The following is a 25,317-nucleotide window of genomic DNA, read 5'->3' as shown; positions in this document are numbered from 1 at the left end:
CCAACTACACCAGCTCAAATGTACAACCTCTAACGATGAGAATCCTTGGAAGTGGCAACACATGGCTGAGAAAGTCTTCAAGTTTGTGAAGTACGCCCCTCAATGTAGGCCACTGGGACATTACCTGAAATCAGGATATTAGAACTGGAAAGGAACTCAGATCATTTTGTCCAATTTGAAGATAAGGAAATGGAGGCCCTGAGAGATTAAAGGGTTACCCCAGGCCACAGGCGAGGGGGAGTCACCAATGACCTAGGACTCGTCTTTGTGAGTGGCCTTTGGGAAAGCTGCTGCTGTGAAAAACATGAGACTCCACACACTGGTGTCAGTTTCACACACAACTTTATAGTGTTCTTCTGGTGTCATCCTTTCTGAGGAGTGTGAGAGGTACCTTCAGCCTGGTAACTCCCTTGCCACCATGCTGGGCCTCCTCCTGAGCCCAGGCTCTGCTCAATCTCCCTCACCCAAAGCCCTGCAAAGTCCAGTGGCCCAAAGTCTAGTTTTGGGGTCAGGACTGGTTGACCAGTCCATTAGCATGACAGCAAAAACTCAGGCTTTGAAGCTGGGTACCAATCAGAGTGGTCACTTAGCAACGGTGTGAAAGTGAACACTGCACAGCCTGTCTGTCCAAGGTGGGATACAGCACATAAAGTGACTGTGGCTGATTCAAAGGAATGGAAGAATAGGACTTAGCATGCTGCCTGCACACATTAGTTCCCATCCTTCCTCTTAAAATAGAGATCACTCAGTGAGACCATGGAATTCTGAAGAGCAGCAACTATTGCCAGTATCTTATCTAGTATAAACCAATTTGTAAAGGTAATGCCTCCAGTGAGAAAGCAAAGCCAGCCATTAGTTTAGGGCACAATGACCAGCTATACCTTTATCACCTTCCATTTTCTTTCAGACTGTTTCCTCAGTCATCGTGTTCATGTGGCCTTCCACAGATCAAGGAGCCCTGGAACAGGACCAGGAATCAAGACCAAGATGCTGGTTTGGAAGTTTTAATGGAGATGTAGAGATGGAAATGTTTATCAACTCAACACAGGTACCCCAAAATACAAAGCAAAATATCATCTTCAGCTGCATAGCAAATATGATTTAAGAATTTAACATCATGATTTGATCACAAGCGTAAATATAAGTCACCATAAATAAATGTAAATTCATTGTACAAAAATTCCCAGCAACTCTTAATACAAATATGGTACATTTGACAGTTTTTGAAACAATTTTTTTTTAAACTTTTTAAAACCTAAGATTTTTTTTTCCTGCTTCTTAGACACACAAAAAAATCAAATCAAAAGGAGGCAGTAATACCAGGGAGGAAAGAATATTAAAGCTGTTTGGTATTCATAAATAAATGTTGCTGGCGAGCCAGGGAAATGAAATGTCTTTCATTTAGGTGAAGACCTCAATTTACCAGGATCAAGTCTCTTGAGGATAATAGGATTCTACCCAAGGGGTCAAATTCAGGGTTACAGATGCAGAACAGGAAGGACAGGTTATTGAAATAGCAGTCTCCTCAAATGGGTGACCCAAATCTCCACAAAGGCAATGATCATGGATTTGGAATAATCTCTAGGACTTAATAGCCAGTCACCTATCTGAAAGAGCCACTGTCCCCGGACAGGACTGAAGATTCTCTGTAGCTTAGAGATTTTTTTTTTTTTTGTGGGTTTTGAAGGTGTGTTCCACCATGTAGTTCTATCATGCGGTGTGTGTAGCCTCTCCCTTTTGCCTTTGGCGCATCTATGGTCACCAAGAAGAAAAAAATTTAAAAATCAGAATAGGAAGTCGCATCTAAGGATGAGAGGATCTGCCGGTCCACCCTGAATCACTTTCCTACCCTACAAATATTTTCTTTCATGGCTCAGAAGGAGCTCAAAGCCCTAGTGGTGGAAAGACCTTCTACAGCAGTGGTCCTCAGATTTCCTTGTGCAACAGTACAACAAAGAGGGCTTGTGGATAGTGCAGATTTCCCTTACTCTGGTTAATTGGTTTGAGGTACGGCCCAGGAATCTGCATCCAATGTGCTAGTCTCAGGACATGTTGATATAGGCCTTTGGACCACATTTGATGAGCCCTTCTTTCCTCCCTGGTGGGCACAGTGTATCACACAACCTCTTGCTATGGACTGTTTTGCTCTTTCCATGGGGTTAAAATGGGCCATCTGTTAATGGTAACCATTTCCATTCATCCACCCTAAGGGAGGGGATCATTATTGTTCTATTTTTCTCACTTTTCTTTTCCTCCCTGGGTTGGGGATGAGATATCAAATGTCTCACTTTTATTTTCTTACAAGCTCAGGGTCCCAGGCTTCTTTCAGCAAGAGGTGCTCTGTAATGAGACATTCATTCCCAAAGCCTTCCATCCTTCTAACCAGTCTCCCTATGCTCACTGGGAGATTCTGCAGAGTTTTGGTTGAGTCTGAGAAATGCACATAGATATGCCCCTGTGCGATATGCCCCAGGCCTCAAAATCTTAGTTAAAGAGAACTAAGGATGTTGAGAGTAAAAGATAAAATGTCCTAGGAATCTTTCAGCTTCTAGGACAATGGAAGTACTGATTCAGTAGAACAGGACTCCTTTTCTGGGAGTGCATCCTGGTACTAAAAGCTCATTGACAAGTGTTATTTATATTCCTCACCTCCCTGACTCCAATATGTTTTGGACTTCTGTTGAAATAACCCCTTAATATTTTCTTTCTCATGGGAATGTTCCTTGATGAGAGTCTGTGCAGAGAAGTTGTCCCTAATTTGGTCACTGGCTAATGCGGTGGGCAGTGCATGACTGACTTGTTCCATGCTGCATCCCCAGCATCCACTGCCCTGTGCAGCTTGGTACTCACAGTATTTGATTGATGAATAAAGGAACCGCCTCCTCACCAAGCTGAGATGGTCTAATGGCTTTCTGTTTGGGGCTATGGAATTCCTGGCTGTGTTAATAAATACTGTTTCTGCACAACAGGCCTGACCATCTTCCTACCATAACTTCACTAAGTAAGATACGATTATGAATGCACTTCTGAGTTCTCTCTAGGAGCACCCTGAGAGGGGAGTGGGGTTTGGGGAGTCCAGGGACAGCCAGGGCCACCACCATCTATCATGGTGTCAGTACCAGGAACCTCGTCTTCTGTTTCCCATGGCTCTCAGTGTCTGGTCCATGACTGCTGTGGGTGCTAGAATCCTTGGCACCCAGAGCAGGGGGAGATGTCACCTGGGAAAATGCGGGGAGGGAGCCAGAGGAGGAGAGGAAGTCGGTACGTGGACATACTCCTGTCAGCTCAGGCTGGTATCTCGGGTTATGGCCATGCTCTTTTCTCCGCTCTGAGACTTCACTTCTGAGGTCACGTGTGGGCACTGGGTAGGAGGTCACCATTTGGGAGGGGGTCTTGAGAAGCAACCATGGATGTGGGGTGGGGCTGTGAGATGGAGAAGGGGTGAGACTAGGGCTCTTAATACAGCTGAGGGGGAAAAAAAGAAAAGAAAAAGCACATACTGCCCTGTTTCTTTTGATTTTTTTTTTTTTCATTTACGCTATGGAGAAACCACCATGGAGATGTCATGGGAGAGCATGCACAGGCCCAGCCCTTGGGAGGTGTAGATGTGTTTGGGGAGGTTCTTGTTTGTGTCCAGGCCTATCCCATATGCTGTCCAGGAGGACCCTGTTGCAGGCTGGCCATGGCTTTCTCTCTCCTGCTTCTTCTCCTCCAGGTCGAGGGTCTGCAGGACCTTCCGCCTAGCAGGTGGTGGCCAAGGACTGGTGGATGGGTGGCTGGAAGCAACGTACGTGCTCTACGGTGGAGCTGTCCGTCTCCACGGACTTCATGTACTTGTTCAGGATGGCAAAAACCTCATTGTTCAAGATCTGGTACTTCCTAATTCTGTCCGCCATCTTCTTCAGTGGCTGCAGAAGGACAGGGATGTGCAGGTTAGGGGCAGGAGGAAGGGACAGAGGGGAAAAAAAAGGAAGAGCAAGAGAAGAGTTCAGTGAGGTTGGGGTCCAGGGTCTTGATGCTTCAATGATCACATCACTGTCTTGCTTAAAGGCCTTGTATTGGTTTCCAGAACTAAGCAATCAAATCTTAACTTGGCCATAAAGCCCTTTGTGAGTTTTGAAACTTACTACAAAGCTACAGTCATCAAAATAGTATGGCACTGGAATGAAGACAGACACACAAATCAATGGAATAGACAGCCAAGAAATAAACTCCTCCATATATGGTCAAAGGATTTTTAACAAGGGTGCAAAAAAACATTCAATGGAGACAGTATGGTGTTTTCAATAAATGGTGCTGGGAAAACTGGATATTCACATGTAAAGAATGAAGCTGGATCCTTACCTTACACAACATAAAAACAAAAACCAAAAACAAACGTTGAAATGGTTTAAAGACCTAAACATAGGAGCTGAAACTATAAAACTCAAAAGAAAACATGGAGGAAAAGCTTCATGAAACTGAGTTTGGCAATGATTTCTTAAATGTGACACCAAAAGCACAAGTAATAAAAGAAAACATAGGGGTGCCTGGGTGGCTGAGTCGGTTAAGCGTCCGACTTCAGCTCAGGTCATGATCTCACGGTCCGTGAGTTCGAGCCCCACATCGAGCTCTGTGCTGACAGCTCAGAGCCTGGAGCCTGCTTCAGAATCTGTGTCTCCCTCTTTCTCTGACCCTCCCCCATTCATGCTCTGTTTCTCTCTGTCTCAAAAATAAATAAACATTAAAAAAAAATTAAAAAAAAAAACATAAACTGAACTACATCAAAATTAAAAACTTGTTTTTAAAATGTTTTTAAATGCAAACTTGTTTGCATCAAAGGACACTATTAACGGAGTGAACAGGCAACCCATGGAATGGGAGAAAGTATCTGCAAGTCAATATCTGATAAGGGACTAATATTCAGAATATATAAATATATCCAGAATATATAAACATATCCAGAATATATATCCAGAACATATAAATATACATAATATCCAGAATATATAAATATAAATGTATACATATATACACAACAAAAAACAATCCAATTAAAAAGTGAGCCAAAGGGGCACCTGGGTGGCTCAGTCAGTTGAGCGTCTGACTCTTGATTTTGGCTCAGGTCGTGATCCCAGGGTCATGGGATCGAGCCCCTGTGTTGGGCTCTATGCTGAGCATGGAGTCTGCTTAAGATTCTCTCTCTCTCTGTCTCTGTCTCTGTCTCTCTCTCTCTCCCCCTCTCTCTGCCACTCTTTCCCACTTGCATGCGTGCTCTCTCTGTAAAAATAAAATACATCTTAAAAAAAAAAAGTGAGCAAAGGACTTGAATAGCCATTTCTCCAAAGAGGATAAACAAACAGCTGATAAGCACATGAAAAGATTCTCAACATTACTAGTCATTAGGAAATGGGAATCAAAACCAGAATGAGATACCCCTCCACATCCATTATGATGGCTATTACCAAAAGCCCCAGAGAATAACAAGGGCTAGGAAGGATGGGGAAAAACTGGAACTTGTGCATTGCTGGTGGGAATGTAAAATGGTGCAGCCACTACTGAAAATGGTATGGCAGTTCCTCTAACATTAAAAATAGAATTAGCAGGGTGTCTGGGTGGCTCAGTTGGTCAAGTGTCCAACTTTTGATTTTGGCTCAGGTCATGAGCTCACAGTTCGTGGGACTGAGCCCCACACTGGGCTCTGTGCTGACAGTGTGGAGCCTGATTGGGATTCTCTCTTTCCCTCTCTCTCTGCCCCCAACCCCCGGCCCATGCTCTCTCTTTCTCTCTCTCTCTCAAAATAAATAAATAAACTTAAAAAAAAAAAAATGGAGTTAGCATATGACCCAGCAATTCCACTTCCTAGGTATATACAAAAGAAATGAAAGCAGGAACCTGAACAAATATGTGCACTCATGACCACAGCAGCATGTACACAATAGCCAAAAAGTGGAAGCAACTCAAGGGTTCATCAGTGATGAATGGATAAACAAAATGTGGTATATGCATACACTAGAATATTATTCAGCCTTAAAAATGAAGAAAATTCTGATACAAGCTACAACGTGGTAAACCTGGAGCACATGGAATAATCCAGTCACAAAAGGACAAATACTGTATGATTCCTCCTATGTGAGTCCCTGGCGTAGTCAGATCCTAGAGACAGAAGGTGGAAAGGTGGTTACCAGAGTCTTGGGGGAGGGGAGACTAGGGAGCTAGAGTTCAATGGGAACAGTGCTTCAGTTTGGGAAGCTGAAAAAGTTCTGGAGATGGAAGGTGGTGACGGCTGCGTGACAGAGTGAGCGTGCCCAATGCCACAGCACCACGCACTTAAAGATGGTTAAGATGGCAACTTTGATGTTTTATATATGTTCTACCACAATGGCAAAAAACAAACACAAATAAAACAAACACCCTTTATGAGGTAGCTCCTGCTTCCTTCTCCTTTCAGCTAGTCCTAGAGACCTGCGCTCTGTTCCAGCCACACATCTTCATGTCTCTCTGCATTTGCTATGGCTGTTCCCTCTGTCTGGAACATCCTCCCCACGCTGCACCCCATTTTTTGCCTTGTTATTGGCTGCTGGTCATTCTGGACTCAGCTCAAGTGCTGTCTCCATGAGACACCTTCTCTGGCCACCCCTCCCCGCCTGTCCCCTCAGCCCAATTTAGACAGTCCTTGTCAGTGCACCCCAGCGGCCCTGCTTACTCCACAGCCACGTTTTTCCCATCCCCATGCCTGTACAACTTCCGTGTTCAGTGAGAGTTTGTGTGGATGAGGCACCGGTATCAGCAGTCTGACTGGCACAGGGAAGGGGTAATTCAGGTCTGGAGCCCGGCCCAGCCCTGCAGGGTGACCTGATTCATCCCAGCAGGTTATGAGCAAGTGACTCATGGCTTCCTATAAGAAGGTCCCCGGCCACTGAGCATCTTTGTACCTACCTGTGGTGTGGGGACTTGGCCTCCACAAGCGGCTCACCCTCCTTTTCAGATGAAAGCCTGCCTGTCAGGCCCAGCCCTGCCTCCCTGGCCCCAACCATGAGCTGCTTACCACATTCTTAATGACCTCATCCTTCCCGTCCTGCCTCTGTACTTTTAGCAGGTGGTAACAGAAGTCAAACAGGTCGAAGCGACGCTGCTGGCCCAGCAGGACGATGATGGAGCAGCCGGCCCAGTTCAGACCGTCACCAAAACACTGCCTGGGAGTGGGAAGAGGAAGCAGCTAGAGTGAGGGGCAGGGCAGGGCAGGGGGAGGGCTCTGGGGCCAGGAGTACAGACAGTGAGCAAGCCCGTCCGTGGGTCAATCCTCTTCATCTGTAAAGTGGGTACAAGGGAAGATGTGAGCATATGTTCACTTGTTCCAGGGACCGTGGTTACGTTATAAATCCTCCTAACCACAAAGAGGTGTCAGCCTATTAGCCACTGATGGAAAAATCACCTTTGCGGAAAACAAATTTGCAGGGAAAAAATTCAACCAGTCCTTGAGATTTACGTGGCTGATTAGAATTCAGATGAGAATGTGTCTGACCTCTCTGTAAAGGAGCTACAGGAATGCTTGTGAGGCAAAGGACCATCTCAAACCAGGGGACCAAGTGGCCCATGCAGGCTCAGAGGGCAGGGATGGGGCATGGTGTGTGGACGAGCAGACACTATTGGTGTGGGGTTGGGGGGAGCTGTGAGTCCTCCTGGGCTGGTGAGGCTCAACCTGTATGCCTCCCGCACGCAGCAGCATCTTGGGCGATTTTGGAGGCCATGGGGTCGTCTCTCTGCTGTTTTCTTGTCCTCAAGCAGCAGCTGCAGCCCGATGGGCAGATTTCCCTGCTTCCCCATCACCGTGGCTAAAGGGAAGGCCCAGCAGCTGCTCTGAAATCAGCTTTCCCGGCCCACTCCCAGCACCACTGCCTCCAGGATTCTCTGCCTCTCACTTGCTTGTTCTCCAGGAGGACAGGACTTGTCTTCTTCACCACTCTGTTCTTGGTGTGTGTAGCTGGGTGAGGGAAGGAAGAACTGGAATCTGCTTCTGTCTTCTCTGGGGGTAGGACTGGGTTACTCTAGAAGGCTTCCTGGTTTTCAGGAGTGTAGGCCTCATGAGGCAGGACTGTGTGAGCAAGTTAGGGCATGAACCTCAGTTGGGGAGGCCTTGCTCTCTTTTCTATGAATCCTGGAATTTTGCGAGGGGTGAGGTGGACACTGGGCTTCTCAGTGACAAAGCCTCAGCAGGGCTCCCTCCTACCCACATGATCAGGGCAGCTTCCGGTCTAGGAAAAACCAGGCTCTGAGCGGTCCTCACGCTCATGCACACACTCCTCTGCCTCCAACCACTTGTTGCTCTTCCTGGAATGTCCTCTCCTCCCCTCTAAGGGTTGAATCCCAGGCAATGTTCAAGGCTCAGATCTACTGTGTGATTTACATTCCAAAAACTCACTCTGCTCTCTTCTCAGGCACCTGTCACCCTTCCTGCCCTTCCTGCCAAGCAACCTCATTCAATGTGCCTTATGTCTATGCATGTTGTCTCTGCTCAGCCCTGTAAACCCCATGAGGCCAGGAACCATCTACTTTTGCTCAGTACTGGTGTCTGTCCAGCACCTGGCACATCTGTGTATTCAGCAAGCAGCTATTGGACAATCTGCCCCTGCCCACCTTTCTGGGTGAGCTCTGGTAGCCTGGTGACTCTTGGTCGCAGGAGACACACACGTCGGGCGGGGACCCAGCCTTCCCGGAGGGTACTCACTCGGCTGTGAACTCGTTGGTCCCCACAGGGATGCAGTAGACGAACTGCATGGCACTCCAGAGCCGGTGGAACTCTACACACTCATCGACGTGCATGACGCCATTGGTGGGCGGTGGGCCCCGCCAGATGGGGTCCTGTAGGTAGCTCCGGATGCGCGTCAGGATGACCTCAAACATGGACAGGCCGCAGCACAACCGCTCCTTGGTCAGCAGGTCGCCCTCCCGGGCGATGGCGATTTGCTGGGAACAGAAGAGTGCATAAACCTTCTAGCCTTACCTCAGACCCTGTCTTCCACCTCTCATGGGGGATTCCCAAACCCTACAGCTGGCTGTACCTGGGATTCATTCACCCACAGCAGGGCACTAACTTTGTAAACCTTAGTGCAATAGTAGGGGGTCTTGTGGCAAGACTTACTTGTGGTAAGTAAAATCTAGGAGCCATCAAAGAGGAAGAGTCCATTAAAAAAATCCACGTCTATCACATCATGGAATGTCATGCATCCACTGCAAAGACTGAGATGAAACTACTACCAGTTCACACTCACTGAGTGTGTGTGTGTAACACGTCAGGCCTGTTCTAAGCTACTTATCCCTCACATCAACCCCATGAAAGAGGGAACAATCCCATGAAACACTGACACTGTTATCCCCGTTGTACAGATGAAGAAACTGATGTTCAGAGAGGCAGCCAGTGAGCGGTAAAAGCTTGGATTTGAACCCTAGTCTAGATCTATGGCTTAAATTGTTACGTGAATACACAGCAAGTTTCAAAAAAGGATGTATACTATAATCCTATTAAACACATGAACAACATACAATCCCATAGACAAACAAAAGTATATGTGGGGTGTGTGTGTGTGTGTGTGTGTGTGTGTGTGTGTGTGTAAGATAGTTTAGAAGGAAATGTCAACTGTGGGAGCAGATAGGCTTGGCGAAGCACACAGGATTTTCACTTTTTACTTTAAATACTTCTGCACAGTTGAATGTTCTACAAAAAGCATATGTTACTCTTTAAACATTTGCCACTGATTTTACAGGATCATCTCCTATTAGAAATCCTCTAACCATTGTAAACTATCTCTATTAATAATTTAAACTGGCTTCACATGTAGGTCCTGGTTACTGCATCTCTAATAATCAGCCGGCTAGACAAACACATCAAAACACATTACTGTCTTCATTATGAGTAAAAATGTCTAGGGGTAGAGATCTCAAAACCATCTGCAAATGGTAGACAGACATTAACATTTAAGGTCAAAGTAAGGTCTCCAAATCTTGGGACAAGGCTAAAGAGTACTGGTCTCTGAGATGGAGAGGTCCACATGGCACTCACGGGGTCAGCTCTCCAGAAGGAAGTCTCCCCAGAAAGCTCATTTCACAGAGTGCCTGGAAGGGGCCTACCTGACTTCTCCCTTTAAGCTATCACACTGGAGCCCCTAGAAGGAGAGCAATCTCTAAATTAATCCACAGAAGGAAATAAATCAGGAAACACAATGCTGGAGCCCATTAGGAAAATGGGCTATGGGCTAGTTGTCATGACAACTATAAACTGAAAGAAGTCTAGCATACACACAAAAACTGTAAATTGGGGAAGACAAATTTGTGTTTCAAACATGAAGGAGAGGGAACCCTGATTCAGGCTGACTCATATTGATTCTATAGGCAGAGAAAGCTCCTGAGCAGAGAAGAGACCATTTAATTTGTCACAGTTGGCTAGAAGTGTCTTCAAAAGAATCCTGAAGCTGGTGTTTCATTCTGTTCTTACCAGGCAATGCTCTAGACTGGTATTTGGACCCTGGAAGGGCTCTCCACTCAGAAAGAGAGGGCCTGGTACAGGGAAGGTGCTCAGTAAATAAATAAAGGACCCATATTTGTTCTCAAGTCATGGATATTCCTCTTCATCAGTTAACACAGACAATTCTGGTTCACTAATTAATCTCCTGGGCATCTACATAGTCTGAATCAATCCCCAGGGCCTGACAATCGTGTTGGGGAAAAATCAGCAATGGGTTTATAAATCTGTACACAGACTTTGAACTCTGGTGACCTCCCCGCTACAACCAACCAAAGGGCCTGAGACCGAAATGGTTTAGGGGCTTTGTCCCTTTGCCTTGGAGAAGCATTTACCCTTACAGTTTCTCCTGGGAGGGAGCTGTAAAAGTAACACACAGTCACTTGGATAAATACGGAAAAACATTTTCAAAACATTATAAGAAAATAAAAATCTCCCATGAACCCCATTACCTAGAAATGTGTAACACGTCACGTCTAGGAAATGAGGTTTCCTAGAGCATGGATATATGATTTGTGTTTATGTATGTGTGTGTATGCATCTATATTTAACAGAATTTGTTTATCTTGCTTTTTTTATCTTCAGATAGCAGCAATCTAAGAAAACTATTTCCTTCAATATTTTCAGTACTCTAATTTTTAATGGTTACATAAAATGGCCATTGATATATCATCATTTATCGAGTCTTCTACACTTTTTTTATTTTTATATTTTTTATGCTTATTTATTTTTGAGAGAGAGAGAGAGAGAGAGCGTGCGAATGAGCATGATCAAGGGACGGGCAGAGAGAGGGAGACACAGAATCGGAAGCAAGCTCCAGGCTCGGAGCTGTCAGCACAGAGCCTGACATGGGGCTCGAACTCACGAACTGTGAGAGCATGACCTGAGCCAAAGTTGGAACACTTAACCGACTGAGCCACCCAGGCGCCCCTTGAGTCTTCTACTCTGATTATTTTAAAGTGTTTACAAATTTTCATTATTGCAGACAATTCTTAAGCAACTGTCCTCCTATGTAATTCTTTTTAAGCTTATCTCTGATCACTTTCTTAGGATAAAATCCTAGAAGGAGGAGTAGGACGATGCAGTTGAAGTGTGTACATATTTTAAAAGGCTTTTGCTACATAGCAGCACACTGGTCTGCAGACAGGCAGAAGCACTCTGTACCCCTTGCGTGAAGTCTGCACCTTTTACCCTCACTAGCACTCTGTTACCAGTAAGCAAAGTTCTTTGCCAACTTGAGAGATGAAAAATTGTACCCTAGTCTTTTAATTTCCATTTCAGTGATTACTGGTAAGGTTGAACACTTTCACTCTTTGTTGGCATTTATACTTTTCAGGGTGTGAGTTTTCTTTCATCTCCTTTTTCCTTTGAAAAAAGTGCACTAATTATTGTTTGCAGCAAAGGCCCTCAATTTGTGACTTGGTGTTATGTACATATATATGAGATGTGTTTCATATACATTTCATCCAGTTCTTTTCTAGCCTAACTCAAAGGGGGGGATTTTTCTCTCTCTTCCTGCCGTTCTTTTCTGAGTTAACAAGGGAACAGAAGAAGCATCTGTGAAAATAAATTTCTTCATGGAACACTTTGATTACGTTTAGTGCCCTTTGGAGGAGAATGGTATCTCGATATCCTTGGTATCATCCTTTGTGTTTTTTGAAAGTCTTTTAACTTATTTTTGTTCATCACAACAATCATGAAAGACGGCTCAACTATGGCAGCCAAACACCCATTAGCCCATTTCACAGGCGGGGAAACAAAGACTGAGATATTCAATGTCTAGCAGTAGATTATGTATCAATTCAGGTGTGAAGCTGGAACAAGGACCCCTGGCTAGTGTGCTTTCCATGGTAGCACCGGAGATCAAATCAGGTCACCTGAGTATGTCCCAGAAATCAATGCAAACAGTATGACACCATCAAAACCTCTTGACTTTAAACATGTGGCAGGATCTCCCTTGTTGCTCACTTAGATATTATGTGAGTCCCCTGAACCCCAGCTAGCCTGGAAGGTCATATTTTGTTAACTTTTCTTCAGTCTATGGGACGACTAAGTTTCGGACTATTCCTTGAGGGCTGGGAGACAGAAAACTGGCACTTCCTCTCCAGCCTCCAGAATGTCTAGGCTTTTGTTGGTCAAATATTCAGCATTTGACAAATTGAGATTTCTAACAGTCCCAAGGAAATGGTGTTCGCCAGAACAGGGAAGGAATTTACAGTCTTCTAAGTGGAAACACATGCCAAACCCTGGATGTGAGAGGCCAGATTCTTGTAGGATGACACCAACAGTGGAGCAGACACATTTCTATGTCGCCGGCTTGGGGGATTTCTCCCTAAAAGGAAATCTTTAGAGGACTCCTCTGCTCAGCCTCTGAAGGCCAACAACAACAACAACAACAAAAAAAAAAAAGTGTGCATACTCCACAGGATCTGAATTCTCCCCGTGGTGACTCCAAGGACCCAGATGCCACTGAACACTGAGTCACGGTTTTCAGTAGGAGGTGGGTGGCACACAGGTGGTCTGGTGATGGCTGCTCAGGAGCCTGAGGACGGAGCAGATCGGGTCCTGCCGTGTGCTGCAAATACTTGCCCTGATTTTTGAGAGAAGAGGCTGCCTTCTGCCCCCTCGCTGAGGATGTGAGTCCTCCAGCAGAGAGGACCCATGGAATGCAAGTCGGAGTGCACACTGGAATCCCAAACCTTTTGAACAGTTGGCAAAGGCGAACAACACACACCCACCCTGGCTCGTCTCACCAGGGCACCCCATTTCTCTACCTGTGGAATTCCTCCCCTGGCCTCCTGAAAATGTGCAGATCACTCAAATCAACTTGGAAGGAGACAGCATGAGATCCTCATTGTGTCCCTCCCCTTTTCCTGATTCCTGCCACTGTCTTGAGTTCTCTGAGGCAGGGGTCCTGCCCCACTCATCCTCATGTGCAGAACAACTGGCACTGGTGTGTAAAGATTAGTTTTTGTTTCAAAGATTTTATTTTTAAGTAATCTCTACACCCAAAGTGGGGCTCGAACTCACAACCCCGAGATCAAGAGTCGCATGCTCTATTGGCTGAGCCAGCCAGGCGCCCCTGCAAAAACTGATTTTAATTACAGCATTAACACATGAGCTTATTCACTTTTGAAAAGATTAGAGCATTACAGATAAAGCTGACGTGTCCTGTGATCACTGCCCCATCTCTGTCTCTTTCATCTCTCTTCAGAGGGTGCCGCTCTTATGAACTACTAGTATACCATCTTTCAGGAAAAGCTTCACTGATATGGTTTTGGTGTATTCATTCTTCACCTAACTGTGCTCTTATGATCGATACACATTGATGCACCTAGATCTCATTTTTCCTTTTCATTATTATATAGAAAGTATTGAGCATTCAATGAACTTTACCACATTTTATTTAGTCAACCCTCTGTTGGTTGTTTCTAGTTTTTGCTTTAACAAACAATGCTACAGTCAACATCCGTGTTCCTGTGTTTTTCCAGCAAAGATATCCAGAAGTGAATCACTGGTTCTCAGGGTGTGTGGAGGTTGAATTCTGAGAGGCAACTTACTCCTGATACTACCAGAATTCCTGATGCTAATAGAAGCACAATAGATACTTGTCTGACTTCCTTCTTTCTGGGTGGAATAGCTGATACACAGTGTAGAAGAAAGAACTCAGGCCTGAGAAATAGCAAATCTCATTCCAGACCTGACCCTGTCACTAACAGGCTTTCTAGACATTCCTCTCTCTGTGCCTCAGTTTCCCTGCCTGTCAAATGAGGGGGTTAGACCAAAGGCTCTCCTTTTAAAGTTCCTTTTGGTCCTCAGAGTCCACGATACAAGTATGGTACCTGGGGCACCTGGGTGGTTCAGTTGGTTAGGCGTCCGATTCTTGATTTCAGCTCAGGTCATCATCTCACAGTCTGTGGGTTTGACCCCCATGTCAGGCTCTGCGCTGATGGTGTGGAGCCTGCTTGGGATTCTGTCTCTCTCTCTTTCTCTGTTCCTCCCCTGCTTGCTCTCTATCTCTCTCAAAATAAATAAAAATAAATCTTAAAAAAAAAAAAGAAGGATCATACCTGAGGGGTCCCCAGCCGCTCTATCAGAGGGACCAGGTGAAGAGGGGCATACTTGGCCTCCAGGCGTTTCATCCGGACCTCCAGACGCTCCCCTTCTGCAAAAGGAGCAGCAGAGCAGGAAATGAGACTCAGGGCACCCTGGGGGACCTGAGGAACGAAAAACTCCCAGAGGACCGGTGACGTATCTGTGTTCCAAAACTTGGACGGACTGTGTCGAATTGCTCTCTTTCGTCCTGGAAAGTGTGATCGGGACTCACTACAAGGAAAACGTTCTATTATCTCTGTCCAACAACAGAATTATCTGCCCTGTGCGGCGGTGAGTTCCCCATCATTCGAACAAATTAAACGAAGGCTAGACAGGAACACATTGGAGATGATCTAGAAGGACCAAGGAACAGGGCCTGGAGTGTCACTTCTAATTCTGTGATTCTATGAATATCAAATAGCTGCCCAAAGCTTTATTTATCCTTTCTGACTGCAGATCTGAGTTTATTGAGATTAAGTGGGCATGAAGTTCAAATGTAAGTTGGCTATTTAGTGGCTGTTAGTGATTTCTTACCTTTGATGTAGACTCTAGGCAAGATGTTTTGGAAGGGTGCAGCATGGAGCAAATCACAGACTTCCTCCTGAGACTGCAAACAGAGATGGAAGGAAAGAAAAAGGAAAATAACGTTCATTTTAAACCACGAAGAATTTTCATTTCTAAAAACTTGAGCACCACAGACAGCCAGGGTTAAATTTTGGCTCTTCTACTTACTAGCTGTGGCATCTTAGGCAAGTTGCTTAATCTCTTTGAGCCTATTTATTTACCTATAAAATGAGGACCAGAATAGTACTATTTAATGAGTTTTTGTAAGGACTGAGAGAAAGCATAACCTTATAGGATAGTCCTGGGCACATAATGAGTGTGCAATACATTTTTCATTATAATCTTATAAGAAATTTGTTGAGGATTTCAAACAAGTGACAGAGGAATCAAACAGAGATGATGGGCCCCAGAGCCTGTGTCTGTCTGATTGGTTATGAGGCTTGCAAGCTCAGAGCAGGTGGCTTGGCCAATCTGCCCACCCACCGACACGTACCATTCTATGCAAAGGCCTGTGTCTGTTTGGTTTTCTCCACACCAGACACCAAACAGTGAGATCAGAGAAACTAGAATCTAGGACAGATCCGTTTTGATGGTGATTTATTATGCATAAACGTGAGCTTTAGAAAGGCTTAAAAAGAGGGAAGAGTCAGGGGAGGACAGGCCTGGAGGACAGGGTCGAATGAGCTTGCAGTCCCGGGACCAGTTTACAATCACTGGATCTCAGAACAGAGGATGGCATAAGAGGACCGAGAGAAGCCACGCCCCCCACGGCTCTTCTTTAAACTGTGGGGATTTGGACTGGGTAAGACCCAGGCTTCATTCAACTCTGGCACTCTTGGATCCTGAACATCTGAGAAAATGAGGAGTATGAGTGCCCTTGGCTTTCCTTACCCAAGCATGGGTGGAATATGCCATCTTGGAAATCTGGAAGGCTGGCTGCTCAAGAGGGGAACCCCCAAACTCCTTTCTCACTATAGGTCAGTCCTTGAAGCGAGCTAGCAGAGGAAAGACAAGTGAATCCTTCAAAAGGACACTGATCTCAGTGTCTTAGCCAAAGGGGAAAATTTCCCTCTTTCTTAATTAAGCTATTTTCTCCCATAACCAGTAGATCAAATCACCTAGTCTTGATTGCTATTTGTAAACTTAGGTCCTCAGCTTCATCGTATCAATCTAAAACTTGGCTTATTGATCATTCAGGCTACAGTTTATTAATATGGTGAATTACATTGATTTTTTTCAGTGATGAACGAGCCTTGCATTCTGGGCATAAACCTCAATTGGATGTGATGCATGATCCTTTTTATGTACTGCTGGATATTATTTGCCAATATTTTATCGAGGATTCTTCCACTTTTTTAATGAGGAGCGCTGATTTGCTGTTTTCTTTTTTAAATGTCTTTGGTTTTGGTATTAGGATAATGTTGACCTTGTAAGATGATTTGGGACGAGTTCTCCTCTTTTCTGTATTCTGGAAGCAACTGAACAGAATTGGTATTATTTCTTCCTGAGACGCTTGGTAGAATTCACAAGTGAAACCATCTGCATGTGGAGTTTTCTTTGTTGCAAGTTTTTTTTTTTTTTTTTTGTTAATTAGAAATAAAATTTCCTTAATAGACATAGGACTGACTATTCAGGCTACCAATGTTTTCCTTGCGTGTGTTTTGGGGTTTGTATGTGTCAAGGCCATGGCGGCTCCTTTCACCTCTCCCACAATCCCCACTTGGACGTCCAGCTCCTTGCTAAATATCACTGCTTGGATATTCCACACCTCCACATTTCTAAGGCTGACTTTCCCCTTCCTCCCCCCTTTGTTCACCGAATGTCACATTCATCTCCTCATGTGCCCAAGCCCAAAACCTGGGCCTCGTTTTCCTTCTCTTTACTTCCCATGACCATTAAGTCCTCATGTCTCTCTCTTTTTTAAACATTTATTTGTTTTGAAAGAGAGAGAGAGAGAGAGAGAGAGAGAGAGAGCGAGCTAGCGAGCACACAAGCGGGGGAGGGGCAGAGAGAGAGGGAGAGAGAGAATCCTAAGCAGGCTTTGCACTGTCAGCACAGAGCCCGACACGGGGCTGGGTCTCATGAACTGTGAGGTCATGACCTGAGCCAAAATCAAGATTCAGACACTTAACCAACTGAGGCATGCAGGCACCCCACATCCTCATGTCTCTTGCTTCTTTCCACATTTCTTCCCATTGGCCACCACAACACTCTGAGGTCCTTACGGGTGGGGGTGTGGTCTCTAGTTCTGTATCTTCTCCTCAGTGGCTAGGACGTAATGGTTTCTCAATAACTACTGATAAACGAATGCATATTTGTTATCTCATATTTGTCTTAGATGAATACATAAATGTATTTATCCACATGACTTAACCTCCAAGCATGAGAATACCATTACATCCATTCACCCAACAAATATTGGTGGAGTGCCTGGTACTGTTCTAGGCTTTGCAGATAAGACATTGAACGAGTTAGACTAGATCTCTGCCGTCATGGAATTTATGTTCTAGTTGATAGAGACAGATAAAAACAAACAAATCAGAAAATTTCAGATGGTGATAAAACAAAATAGGGTAATAGGCTAGAGAGTGACTGGGAGTGGGGAAAGGTCTACTTGAGGAAGGGTGGGTGGTTAGGGGAAACCTTTTTGAGGGAGAGACATTTGAAGAGAAGATGGAATGAAGTGAGGGAGCCAGCCATACAGATATGAAGTAAGAGCATTCCAGTGCAAAGGCCCTGGACTTTCCCCTTCCTCCCTGCTTTGGGGCAGAAGGTAAGCTGGAGCCTAGTGATGCCATGCTGGGAATCACAGTACACACTGAGGCCCTAATGGTAGGGAGGGACCAGATCATGTAGGGGTTCATAGGCATGGTATGAAGTCTGGATATTATCTTAAGTGCTATGAGGAACTATGGAAGTATTCTAAGCAGATGGTTGGTTACAATAGCTCCACTGACAAGTTTTCCTATCTTTCTTGTTTTCTTCCAAAAAATTCAGTGGCTCCTAGATACATCTTCTTACTAGAAAAGCTGACCATTGCATGAACTGTTAGCTTTCTATTTTATTAAATTTAGGTGGGTAAAATTGACCTTGGGTGCCACCTTAGGGGAGAGAGGAAGAGGAAGAAGGTTCTGGATCCTCTACAACAAGAGCAATGTTGCTGCTTTATTACTTGCACATAATGAGCTTCCACTTCAGATTTCCTTGGGGGACAGGAGTGTTCCATCCCCTCTCTGCATCCCCATCCCCCCCCCCCCCACCCCAGCCATCCACAACTGCAGTGTCAGGGGTTCTCTAGGGCAAGGGGAACCTCCTGCTGGCATGCTTCCTGTGTGTTTTCTACCTCCTCATGCAATCTGTTAATGAAGGTGAGGAAAGACAGAAGGATGTGGTTTCCTAATAGAGGTGGGAAAGCATTTGCCTGCAAAGTCCCAGAGGATGAGCTACATGGCCATTTGCATAATGAGGCGGCTACATACCTCACAACACCTTTCACAAGGCATTTGTCTGGCATTCCTTAGCTGAGGCCATTGCGAGGGATAAAAACGTCCAGTGCCGAGCACACAAAGGCTTGTGTCAGGGAGCCAAACCAGCCTCCACTGTGGGCGCCCATGCTAACGGTCGATCTCCTCCTTATCTAATCTCTATCTTGAAGGATCCACACTTGGCCTGTCCAGGAACCCCCCAGCCCCTGGCTTGTGAAGCACGTTGATAGTAGGTTTCTTACCACTCGGCCTGCACTCCTTCTGCTCCAGCCACAGCAGCGTTTGTTATTTGAATGCACCATCTGTGTGCTCATCACTGAAGTTTTGCCTTCTCTCTGAAACGTTCCCTGCCCCTCTCTTGCCCACACTCCCTTTGCTTAGTCAACTGCCACTTTTTTTTCAGATCTCAATTCAACCATCATTCCCTCAGGGGAGACTTTCTTGACCCCCCTCAATACCTCCCCGCCTCGGGCAGGTTCCCTTGTTATGTGCCCTCAAAGAATCACATCCTTTTCCTTTCAACATCTGAGCGCAACCTGTTTTAGAATTTATACTTGCCTGATTATATGTCTGGTTAATGCCTACCTTCCCCCACTGGGATGTCATCTTCATGAAGGTAGGCACAATGTCCATTTTTAACTGTATTTTATTCCCAATAGGGAGCACAGTGAGTGTCCGATAGATAATAAATGCTCAGTAAGTATGTGCAATAAAAGTTGAATGTCTGTGGCATAAAAGGGAATTGAGACTTAGGATAGAATCTCTCCTGTTTTGGGTTTTCTTATATGGGCCTGGATGCTTCCCCTTATTACTAAGGAAAGTATTTTCTCTTCAATTTTACTGATTACTCTGTATGAATTACATGACACATTTTTAAGAAGTACTCCATGTGATGAGATTTTCAGGTGTTCTTAATTTTCTATCCCTTTCTTTCTCCCTGTTTTTTTCCCGACTTGTATGCACTTACCGAATTTTCTATATTGTACATATATCATTTTAAAAACTGATCTGAAACAAAACTCTGAAAGTAATTTTTTAACTTTAAAATAAGGAGCTTTGGGGGATTTGAGCTGGAATTAGAGGGAAGGAAACGAAATCCTAGCATGCCACCTGGTCTAGCAAGGAAAAACATCTGTGCAGATTTAACAATGTAACTAGTATATGATTTTGTTTTGTTTAGGCTACACTTAAGGACAAGTTGCAGAAGAAAATACAAGTGTTACAAAAATACAGCTTTGATCATATAAAAGCAAAAGTAGCTGACATGGGGTAGGAGGCAGAAGTGTTAGAAGTGCAAGTTGGGGGTGTTAATTTCCTCATCTTTCACAGAAAGGAGTCAAGATATTAAATAATGTTACGAAGAGAAGCAACGGTGGTGTGAGTGTATTATCTCTGATTACAAGGGAAGCAACAGAAGCAACAAGTGACATAATCAAATATTAAAGAAGAGAGAGGAGAGATGTAAATGAGCTAAAATCTCATCTTTCCGACTAAGGAGTCAGTAGGTATTGTCTAAAGGTGCCAATTAAGAATAGAAGCTATCCTCATATAATTAAGCATTATGGAGAGAACAGTGAGAACAACTAGAAATAGAAATGATTAAAACAAGTTGCCTTGGGGACTGGGGTACAGGTGAGGCGAGGTGCAGCAGAGCCAAGAATGATGTTTTTCATCATAAGCTCATCTGTATTATTTGATTCATCATGTGCAATTAAGAATAATTTAAATGGAACAAAATGAAGAGGTTGGGTTAAATGGTCTCTAAGGGTTTCTCCCTAGAACTGACAATCTATGCCAACATAATGGCTTTGTTCTTCAGGGAAGGCGAGTCAGTGAGCATTTACTGAACACTACACTAACTATGTGCCAGGTGCTCTGTACCCGTCATCCGCTTTGCACTTCAGGATATCCTATGAGGTAGCTCTTTCGATCTCCATCCTAGATGCCAGGACGTTGGGATTCTCAGGGAGGTGACATTTCCTAGCTAGGTCCACACGGCAATAAAGAAGCAGTAGGGCTGACAGGGTTAAGACCCAGGGCCAATTCACTTTGACACCATTGTTTCTCCATGGTAGTGCAGGTGGCCAAAGCCTGAGGAAGTGTGGAACGTTCTCCCACTCACGATGCATATACAGGATGGAAAAAAAAAAAAAAAGTAAAATGATCAAACATAGAAACAGGAGAAGATTACTTAAAATCTCACCACGTGAGAAACTTTTTAGCCTCACTCGTATCTGATAGGATCACATCATTTGTTGCTTTATTTACTGGGTTTTTAGTCATAGCTACGGACATTCTTTAAACTGAAAGAATTGTGACATATACAGGCAGCTTGAAAAATGAAGAGTCAAGAGCCAGCTTCCGGCTGAAGAAACAGGAAATTATTGAAACTTCTCTTCCTCCAAACCCAGAGGTAACCTCTATCCTGGATTTGTGTAAATAATTTCTTTGCAGGCCACTAGTTTTTAAAGATCTGCTGGTTTGATACTAAGGTAAAAAACTGGACCGACCACTCATTTGGTCAATTTACACCTATAAATTCCTTCTTTCCCCACCCTCCCAAACCTCCCTCATCCTTATCCATCCCTCAGAGCCCCATTCAAGCTTCACCTCCTAGGAGTCTTCCAAAACCCTCCAGTCTATACGGGTTTTCTTTTTAAAAACTTATGAGAGTTCTTCTTCATTCAGGACCCCCACCAAGCTGTCTGTGGGTTGAGCTGTCTAATCTAGCCCCAGTCCAGGGCCCTCAAGTCTGTGGTCCTGATGGAGAATCTAAGCAGTGTTTCATATCCCATGCAAATACTGACTGAGAGAGTCTTCTTGGAAGGACCAGTTATACTGAAGACCCACGTTTGATCAGACATGAGAGGCTAACAAGAAGCATATACAGAACATGGGCATACTATTATCTAGAGATCAAGGAAGATCTGGACACTTTCATTCTGACTCAGATATAGCCTGGGCAGAAAAGAAGTCATTCATTCAGTCATTCGACAAATAATAGGCATTGATTATACACAAGTTTCACTGCAAGGTGCTGGAGACACAACATTAAGTGAGGCAGACCTGATGTATGGCGTTTCTCAAAATGATGAGGAAAATAAGTAAATGGAAAATTGTGGGAAGTGCTGCAGTGGGGGTGTGCGTGGGGCTATGGCAATACATTAAGAGGGGCAACCAACCCAGGCTTTTGGGGAAGATGACAGGGAAGGCTTTCCACAAAAGTGAATGCTAAGCTGACACCTGAACCAGGGGTAAGTACTGGACAGGTGAGGGAGAACATCTCCTGCAAAGGCCCAAGACCAAGAGGGACCACAGCTGGTAAGGGGCTGTCAGCTGAATTAGACTGAAGCTTTCAGTGCTGGGGAAGGATCTTGTAAGCCTCGCTCAGGCATCTTAATGCCACCTTGATGGTTTCCATCAGGGAAATCTGCAGTTTCACTTTGTGGCTGCAAGAGAGAGAAGAGATTGGGGCAGTGGGGGACAAAGAGGTGTTGGGATCAAGAGAGATTAGGGCCTGGAAATGGAGAGGAGGGAGCAGACATTGGACACCTGGTAACAGATTGGGATACAGGTGCAGACAGGGAAATGACACCCACCACCTGTTCACAGGGTCCAAGGACACAGTGGGTTTGCGGGCGGCAGGGAAGCTGAGATCAGATCTGGGTAAGGTGGATTTCTGATGTCTGTGGATGTCCAAGAGAAGATGTGTAACAGGCAACTAGAGGTAAGCTATGGGGCCCCATAATCTGGGGAGTGGATCCAAACTTAGGAATCATCAGCATGAGGATAAAAATGGACTCCAGGAGAGGGAATGACATGAATGCAAGGGTAGGCAAGGGTGGGTGTTTCTCAAGGTGACCAGACCCTTCCACACACTTCAGTTCCTCTGACTCTATGAGACCAAAGAAAGAGAAGGTGCACAGTGGCACCTGAGATCAAGGAGACACTGATAAATTCTGGGTACTTCCTTGTCTACCAACAAACCACCTAACGGGGAAGACGGCTACTCTTCTACACTTGGTGCTGCCCCTTCCTTCTTTTCTTCCTCCCTTCTCTCCCTTCCTTCCTTTCCTTCACCGAACATCCACTGAGTGCTTGCTCTGTGATCTGACACACACCCCAAGGGCACAGGGTGAAGAGGGGTCTGGATGCTGCAGGAAACACGATGACAGGTAAGACTAGAAAAACCAGATTTAAATGAAGTTTACGATGTAGTGGGGGAAGACAGTCCAGGACACCTGTGCTCGGGAAAATAAAACAAAAGGCTCTGAAGACTGGGAGGAGGGAGAAACGACACAAAGTTCCTTCAGAGAACAGGCATTTGATAAGTTCTATCCCCCCAGGCTGGATAGAACTGGGGGGAACAAGACAGGAGACGGGAAACGGTGATGGCTTCGAGGTGGCTGGGGAGAATGCGCCAGTTTTTGAATTGGCAGGAAAAGTGCAATTGCAGACAGAGGAGAGACAAGATGAAGATCAGTGGGAAGAGAGCAGGAAACCATTTGCTGGGGCTTGAGAGGGAGGGGTGAGCTGACAGGGCTGCAGGCAGGCTGGAGCCAGGCTCTCAGTTGGGGGACCGAGGCTGAGTCAAAGCCTCTGGGAAGCTCCGGGAAGAGGAGAGAAGGGACTCATGGTAGCCGAGGGCCTGCTTATGAAGCTCCGGTGACTTTACATTCCTCACTTCACTCAACACAAAGACTGGGGAGCGGGAATAGGTTTCCCCCACTATCTGAAGGCAGAGCGTTCCTAATGAAACCTTTCCTAAGGCCAAATGACATAAAGCAAAGGAGCAATTACCATGAATTTATATGGAAAACATTTTGACCGTTCCCAGACCCCAAAAAACAACCTCTCTTTGGCTTCGTTGGCACCTCAGGACGCATCTTTCTAAGGGGTGTGCCAAATAAGTTGAGATAAATCACAGATGCAGCACAGTCCAAAGCTCTGGCAGCTTGGTGCTGAGATGCTGAGTGTAGCTGCTGGGAAGGAGTCTGGCAGGGCCACTCATGATGGCTCTGAAGCCACTTGCTGCAAAACAAAGGGTGAATGCTATTTTTGCTTTTCACCTCTTTTCCTGAAAGCAAAATCCTCCTTGGATTTCTTATGGTTAGTGAAAACAGGTACTGTTGTAAGGTCTTCTGGAAAAGCAAGGCAGAACGCAAACTTGGAAAAAGCAGGGGAGACTTACACTTAGCCCCAGCATTTTTGGGGTGTGGAAACTAAGGCTCAGAGGATTTTCATCACTTTCCTGGAGTCTCATTGCTATTAAGTACAGGGGCAAAACTTGAACCCAGGCTCTCTGATAGGCCCTTTCGAGGAGGACACCCAGGAGTCAAGCATTGGCCACATCCTGCCTTTGTTCCTCTGCAGAAAGATTCCTGTCTCATTCAAGGCTGTGTAACTCAGCAGTGGAGCAGAATGAAAGAAGAGGGCATGGCTGGTTTAGGAAGGTGGCCCAGTGGCCAGGCCGAGGTCAGCAAGAGAATTCTGAGAGATCTCTGCTCTTTCGCTTATGCTCTGTCTATATCCAGAGGAATATACAGCACCTTACAATTAAAGAGGCAGTGTCACTAAGTCTGGAGACCATTGCACAGTATAAGACCAGAAATGTATCAAAGGGAGAGGAAAAGGCCTCTAGCTTCTCAGGAGGGGCAAGTGTCTGTGGCAAGTCTCCAAATGGGAATGCCGGTTTTTAAACTGCAAGTGGCCTGTTAGAACCTACTAGGTGCCAAATCTCCTCACTGAGTTTCCCTTACTCATCATTAGGTCCCGTGGACCCTGCCCGCCAGAACACATCTCCTTCCCAACCACTGGACTGCACACCCAAAGCCCTGGGTGTTGGGAGGGAGGGGCTGGCCTTGTAATGCGGCCAATGCAACAGCAAAGGCCCTAGGGAATGATGTTCATTGCAAATTACTGGAATGAGAAGTCAGCAAATTCATGGAAAAAATGGAATTAAGTCTGAGTTTTAATTGGAACATAGACCCACAGTCTTCCCTGAATCATGCTGCCTTGAAACAGAAACAGCTGACTGGTTAAGGATACCCAGTTAGTGTCCAATGCCTTGCCATACTACCTTGCTATACAGACCATACATCTGACCAACAGGAAGTGGGCATTTCAGTTGCCTCCTCGATACCAAAGTAGGGCAGATTCCAGTGCCTAGAATGTCAGGACGAGTTGCCAGGGGTCTCCCACCACTTTGCTTTTATTGGGAGATAATGCCATCTTGTCAGGGTCTGTGTTTATTTTTTGGGAGGGGGTTAACGATTTCCAGCAGAGTTGACAAAAACCCAGGTCTGCTATAAATGGTTTCTGAAGACAGTATTTTGTCCAAGAGCATTCCATCCTAAGGGCTGCCAGGAGATTGACTGTTTACAAGGATCCTTTCCTAGCAGATATACTTTGTTGTTTAAAAATCGACGTATTATGATCATAGTGCAAAAGAAAGGAATGAAACATCTTGAGGAAGGCTATCTTTTCATGATTTGAGTGTGGGCAACACATGTGCTAGCAGTGGCACTGGGGTCACCATTCATGACTGAGGCAGTGGCTGCTTTTGGAGGCGATTTCGACAACAGATTCAGGCCCAGCAGGATCGATTATCAATGTGTGCCTTGGGTTAGAAGAGGGGCAAAGGCACTTAAGGTACAAATTTGTTATCCTTGATCT

The 25,317-nt window shown here is 45.2% G+C and overlaps 1 protein-coding gene across 6 annotated transcripts in view; it reads right to left on the bottom strand.

The window, feature by feature from the left end:
• Nucleotides 1-988: 988 nt before the first annotated feature.
• The window catches only part of CYFIP2 (cytoplasmic FMR1 interacting protein 2), a 129,119-nt gene continuing 104,790 nt past the window's right edge, over nucleotides 989-25,317 (bottom strand). For 5 of the 6 annotated variants that reach the window (XM_040443222.1, XM_040443238.1, XM_040443231.1 and 2 more), the window contains 5 exons: nucleotides 15,128-15,200; nucleotides 14,569-14,663; nucleotides 8,708-8,946; nucleotides 7,028-7,175; nucleotides 989-3,908 (listed from right to left, as the gene is read on the bottom strand). In XM_040443222.1, coding sequence (XP_040299156.1) covers nucleotides 3,741-3,908; nucleotides 7,028-7,175; nucleotides 8,708-8,946; nucleotides 14,569-14,663; nucleotides 15,128-15,200 — 723 coding nt within the window. In that variant the 3' untranslated portion in view covers nucleotides 989-3,740. Of the gene's footprint in view, nucleotides 3,909-7,027; nucleotides 7,176-8,707; nucleotides 8,947-14,568; nucleotides 14,664-15,127; nucleotides 15,201-21,353; nucleotides 23,674-25,317 lie in introns of those variants that run through there. The other variant, XM_040443244.1, reaches the window with a different exon arrangement.

This window comes from Herpailurus yagouaroundi, unplaced genomic scaffold (assembly GCF_014898765.1).
Source record: "Herpailurus yagouaroundi ecotype Mexico unplaced genomic scaffold, PumYag 29, whole genome shotgun sequence".
In the NCBI taxonomy this organism is placed as follows: Eukaryota; Metazoa; Chordata; class Mammalia; order Carnivora; family Felidae; genus Herpailurus; species Herpailurus yagouaroundi.
The sequence above is the reverse complement of the archived record's forward strand: the minus strand, read 5'-3'. Positions and strand labels throughout refer to the sequence as shown.